The sequence below is a fragment of the Poromitra crassiceps genome (genome assembly GCF_964638095.1).
Source record: "Poromitra crassiceps genome assembly, chromosome: 1".
Taxonomy (NCBI): domain Eukaryota; kingdom Metazoa; phylum Chordata; class Actinopteri; order Beryciformes; family Melamphaidae; genus Poromitra; species Poromitra crassiceps.
In genome coordinates, this window is record NC_139623.1 from 13,566,215 (window position 1) to 13,572,465 (window position 6,251).

Sequence of the window (6,251 nt, forward strand, 5' to 3'; positions counted from 1 at the left end):
GTCACTCACGACGGGCCCCAGTGCAAGCAATTTTGACGGGCCCTAGACCACACACACTCGCACACACACACACACACACACACACACACACACACACACACACACACACACAGACAGACACATGCACGCACACACGCACACACACGCACGCACACGCACACACACACACACACACACACACACACACACACACACACACACACAGGTTTTTTAAGCAACATGTGTTGGATTTTACAGTTGAATGAGTTACTTAGGGTTCGGCTATTGCATGGGGAAAATAGAGAGGTCATAGAGCAAGCTATCAGAACCATGGACAGCACTCTGTCATCCGGTAACAGACAGTCAAAGGGCCCTATCTTCGTACGGCGCTATCGTTTGCGCTGCCGTTTGCGCGCCTCTTATTGCTATCTGCCCAGCGTCTTAAGCTATCGTCTGCCTCCACCATCCAGTTTTGCGCTGGGATCTAAGCGCAGAGACAGGTGTAGGCGTGGCCCAGGCGTGTCCGTGGGCCTCTAGCCTATCATCTCCCTCCCGCAAGTGTCATTTTGCGCTCTGGCGAAGATACCGTCGCTATGTTCCGAGCGTAAACAGAGGTTTGGGCGTTCCCCGTGCCAAAATAGGCGTTCCAGCGCAATGTGTTAGAAAAAAAGGCCTTGGGTGCTCTCAATTTTAACGCATCTACGCCAGACGTACGCCTGAGCACAGACAGTATTCTCCGTGCAGTGCAGGAAATCCTCACTTGGATAGGCCTACATTACGCACGGCTCGCGCGTGGACACACTTCCCTCCTCAGAATGCCATGTTGATTTTCAACTAACCCACACTGCAGAAAAAAACACCTTGATTTAAAAATGAGAATGAGAAACCCCTTATTCCACTGCAGGCTCGGCTAAAATGGCTGCAAGCGACATACACGTTATCAATCACAATAAAACTGTACCCACCTCCGACACAATGTTGTTATCCAAGATGTGGGTCCCATGGTATTCCCAAATATTGCATAGTTTTCAATACCGAGCCCTTATTCACGTGACATGTCAGAGCCAAAGTTTAAAGTCGAGCTGAACCTAAAAATGACCTTTCTTTTCTTTTAGTTCAAATACCTGGGTATGCAGTGCACCTATTTAATAATGTATGCCAACAAAATCACAAAAATCTAATTTCTTTAGTTTTTCACACTTTTTCACATCAAAAGTTCATTTTTCAAGATTTCATTCATAACAGTAATCTACAGTTTGCTGACGTCACCTAGTACTATCAAATTTCTACCCCATTTCAACCAATCATATCTCGACATGCAGCTGTCAATCAAATCTTTATTTCAGGATAATTTTCTCTTCCAAATAAAGTAGAAAATGGCGCCTAGTGCCTGTCATCTGGCAGAATTCCTATCCCATAAACTAACTACTAACTTGGCCAATTGTATGAAACATGAACAAAAAACAAAAACGATAATCTCTAAGAATGCAAAGAAATGTAACTGGCTCATTAAAATGCGCATTCCAGGACTATCGTATTCACAGAAATAGCGTAAATGGCGCACGCTTGAGGGGGTTGTCAGGGGTCGCCCCTCGGAGATTCCAGGCGGGCGGGCAGCACCCATGCATCGGATTGTCCGCTCGCTCCGCACGAAGCAGCTGGCTGCCTGGTACTCCGCGGATCCCACCCGCGTAGCACGACAACACGCTGAATCCCACTCGATCGGGGGTGGAACACGCCATGATTGACCAATGCCAAAGCCAGTCGACAGAATTGTCAAATCAAATCATTGACATGACCGGCCTCTCAACTTGTCATCAAGTTTGTTTTGTCAGACAAATTATGTTTTCAGTCTGAAACGGACTCAGACGCACGTGAGGAATGGGTTCAGCTCGACTCAAACACAGCCTTCTTCGGCTGTGTCATTTTGGGTTCAACTGCTCCACAGCGCCGGATGTATTGTTTGGGTGCTCAGTGGTTGGGAGGGTGTACTGCACTGTTTACAATTTTGAGCATCGGCTCCGGCATGTGAATAAGGGCTCGGTATTGGAAACTACACAATATTTGGGAATACCATGGGACCCAAATCTTGGATAACAACATTGTGTCTGAGGTGGGTACAGTATTATTGTGATTGATAACGTGAATGTCGCTTGCAGCCATTTTAGCCGAGCCTGCAATGGAATAAGGGGTTGCTAATCCCAGACGAAGAATGAAGAATGAAGGCTGAGTCTTGCGTTGAGGCTAGGGCCGTCCGTCCGTGTGTGTGTATGTGTGTGTGTGTGTGTGTGTGTGTGTGTGTGTGTGTGTTATGTGTGTGTGTGTGTGTGTGTGTGTGTGTGTGTGTGTGTGAGTGTGTGTGTGTGTGTGTGTGTGTGTGTGTGTGTGTGTGTGTGTGTGTGTGTGTGTGTGTGCGCGCGCGCGTGCGTGCGTGCGAGTGCGTGTTTGTTACTGTAGTAAAATGCAAAAGTGGGGGACCTGAATGTTGAAAGATAGGCTGCAGATGGTAGCTGCAGGCGGGTCTGGCTGTGTGGGTCTCAGCGTGCTGCTCACGGCGCCATGGAGGTCGAATAGTTGACAGAACTTAATGCCTGATGTGCTGCTGCCTGCGACTCGTCTTGGGCACAATATTGGAGCAGGAATGCGCTTTTGTCGCTCGCAGGGGGTGGAGTTAAGAAAGTGAACGAGGTCTGCCTACCAAACAGAGGAGAGAGAGAGAGGGAGAGAGGATGGGCAGGCTGCTCACCGTAACGATGCTTGTCGGATAGTCTTGAAGACCTAATGAAATTGGGGTGAATTGTTTGCAACGACTACGGAGCTCATAGCCCGTTATCCTCCGCTGCTTGCGGATCCTGTGAGGAAGATACACGGCAGCAGCAGCAGCAGCACGCGCAGAATTTACAAATATTAAAAAACGCGTTTTTCTTTTATTTTCCACGTTGAAGAAACAACGGGACTTCTTTACTTTAGTGGTTTTTCGACCGTTTCCCTTCCCTTTCAGCAAGGCTTTTTTCACCTCCACCAACACTCAACTCTTTCCCGAGCCAGCGGAGAGAGGAGCGTTTCATTTCATGCTCGGAGAAAGACCGTCCTCTCGCTTGGACCCCCTACCGTCCTCCTCCCCCACTCCTCTGGCGGGCTCCCGAGCAGCTATCCCCGGAGTGAGAGGACCAGCAGGCGCCGATTAAGGACCTGTTCCAGCAAAGCATCCATAAACCCCCCTCTGTCTGAAGCCCAGGATTTGTGTGTGGGGGGGACCATAGGGGGGGACGCAGTATCTGGGTATGGGGGAGGGGGGACCTCAGTCACTTCACCTCACAATAGACTTTTGAGTTTTACAACACTTCCCGAGTACATTATTAACCAAAGCAACTATATTCTTTCAACAGTTTGTGTGCATGCATGAAGCTTTTTTTTTTACACTCCTTTTTTCGTTTGTTAGGCAATTGCTGGGATGTTTGAGTCGCGTTGTTTGGTGGGGTGAAGGGACCGAGAGAGTGGCCGGAGAGACCGAGGGAGGGAGGCCGAGAGAGGGAGAGCATGGCCCGGGTAGCGCTGTCTCTCTGGGTGCTAACAACTCTCACCTGGGCGAACCCCCAGGTGTCCGCCAACAACAGGCATGCTGTCCACTGGAACAGCTCCAACATACAGTAAGACCTCTCTCCTCCTCTGTGTGTGTGTGTGTGTGTGTGTGTGTGCTGTGTGTGTGCCATTTGATCTCTCCATTCACACCTGTTAAAGGGAAGGTAAATGTCCTGATTTGCACTCCAGTATAATGGTCCTCATGTGTTTCAGGCCGTCAGGTCCATGTCCTCGAATATTCAGTTTGCTATAGTGGTTTGCCATTTGGAGCTTTTGCTTGTTGTGTGGCTCTCGCATGCTTCCTCAGGATTATAGCAGCCACCCTTCTCGCCTATATCTTTACCTATATCTATATATTTATCTCGCTAAGGTGGCACTAGTGATTTAGATGGCTGATACTGTTTGAGCGCGATGCTGCTGCCTGCAGCGAGGCCCCCTCTGTAGGATAATCCTTATGTTAGGGCATGGGGAGCGAGCATCAGACCAAGAGGGACTCCCACCACCAAAACAAGACTCCAAATCACCTTCCACCAAGACCTTTCCTTTCTGTTCATTGGTCCAACACCAATTTTCGTTCCTTACAAATGGCTCCATCTCTCTCTCTATCCCGTCTGTCCACCCTCCATGCTCTCCTCTCTCCGTCATGTGCTTCTCTCAGTCTTCCAGGGCCTCTCTCTGTCTTCTTCTGTCTTCTTCCTTTATCTGGTTCAATTAGGAGCACTTCTTCTTCATGACCCCATTGTGTTGGAGCAGTGTCACTATTCAATCTCTGCTTCTCGCTGCCTCTCCAACTGGCGCTCTCTTCCTATCCCTCTATAACCCCCTTTCTTGTTTACACTCAGTCCGTTGGCCTTTTTGTTATCCTCCTAATCCCTGGCTCAGAGCCCCTATCTCAATTCAAGTGAAAAGGCTTTTTCTTTTTCTTTTTTTAAAGCTGCCGTTTTAATACTGTCCTTGAGTCCACGGCTCTGCTGCTGCATCCTTAACAATGTAGCGTCAGTCTGCAGCAACACTCTCTAGGCTGCTTATCTCTTTCTTACTATTCACCATCAAATCTTGCACATTTTTCTTTGGTATCCGTCATATTTCAGTATCTCCTAATCGTGCATCTACATGTATGTATGTATGTTCACACACATGCATGCATGCTCGCAGGCACACGCTTGCGCGTGCACACACACACACACACACGCACACGCACACGCACACGCACACGCACACGCACACGCACACGCACACACACACACACACACACACACACACACACACACACACACACACACACACACACTCAAACCAAAACAGGTAGATGAGTGTTTGTTAATCTGCAACTAGGGCCAGATATTCACATTAGTTATTGGCTGACTTTAGGGCCGGGCAGTATCAATATTACATCGATATTGTGATATGAGACGAGATATCGTCTTAGATTTTGGATATCGTCATATGGTGATATGGCATTTTCCTGGTTTTAAATGCTTCATTACAGTTAAGTGATGTTATTTTCTGAACTTACCAGACTGTTCTAGCTGTTGTATTTGCCTTTCTCATTGTGTAAATATTCTGTGAACGTGCCAACAGAAGGAAACCCTGTCTTTGAATTTATTTTGATCACAGTCTTGTTTTAATAAAAGTGCTTGTGACATCTCACATGTGGCTTTGACTTAAAACTCAACATTTAGCACTTTGTAGAAAATACAGAGATGTGTGTAAACGTACAGATAGAGATATGATTTCCTAGCTGACTTTGACATTTTAATTTTAGTGAGTGCCTCAGCCAGTGATCTATTCTGCTCTTTCTGATAAGGTCACAGAAAAATGCAATGATCGACCTATATTTTAGGACAAAGACGTGCACACGCACGCACGCACGCACGCACGCACGCACGCACGCACGCATGCGCACACACACACACACACACACACACACACACACACACACACACACACACACACACACACACACACACACCATCTAAGTGTGCACGTCACACACTGACACACACCTGCCTACTCGACATTTACTAGACTCTTAAGATGAGCAGTCATATCCAGTGACAATGAGTCACTTTATGCCCACGGTTATTAAAGCCATAAACAGTGCAGGAAGTCAGAAAACACACGATTGTTTTCACAGGAGAGGAGTTAAATATATTGGCCTCTGACGGTAACTGTGAGTTTACTTTACAAGCTGAAATAAAACTATGAGAGGCAAGAGAATTTATGCCTCACAACAGAATTACAATACACAAAGTACTGCGTAAAGTAATAGAAGAAAACATAAAGTTGTTGTTTGCGGTACGATACTGTAAACAATATTAGTTTTCCTGACTGTGAGAAGACAATAATTCCGCACATTTGAGAGAAGCTATCATGTGCACAGTTGCTAATTCATCTCAGTATTTTAGCTGATATATTAGGCCAATTTTTTTATACGGCTCTCATTCAGGAGTCTCTTCATTTTTGCTCTGTAATAATTTGATAATAAATGCAAATGAAATTCCAGCTTGGGGTTTCATCTCCGAGACAGAAGTAGATTTAGGTAAAGTGCAAAGAGAAAATACACAAAGGCAGGGAGAAAGGACCTGGGGACAAATGGCCCGACATAACGTGTTGGACAAATGTTTGACGTTGGTAACATTTGCAACGATACTCAATTAAATTACACATTGGCTCTTTATGTTGCGTAT

At 46.6% G+C, this 6,251-nt stretch overlaps 1 protein-coding gene across 1 annotated transcript in view; it reads left to right on the forward strand.

Annotated features, from left to right (window-relative positions):
• Positions 1-3,519: 3,519 nt before the first annotated feature.
• efna3b (ephrin-A3b) overlaps positions 3,520-6,251 on the forward strand; it is a gene marked incomplete at both ends in the record, with an annotated part of 121,941 nt that continues 119,209 nt past the window's right edge. Inside the window, one exon of the mRNA XM_083648706.1 lies at positions 3,520-3,629. Coding sequence (XP_083504832.1) covers positions 3,520-3,629 — 110 coding nt within the window. The remainder of the gene's footprint in view (positions 3,630-6,251) is intronic.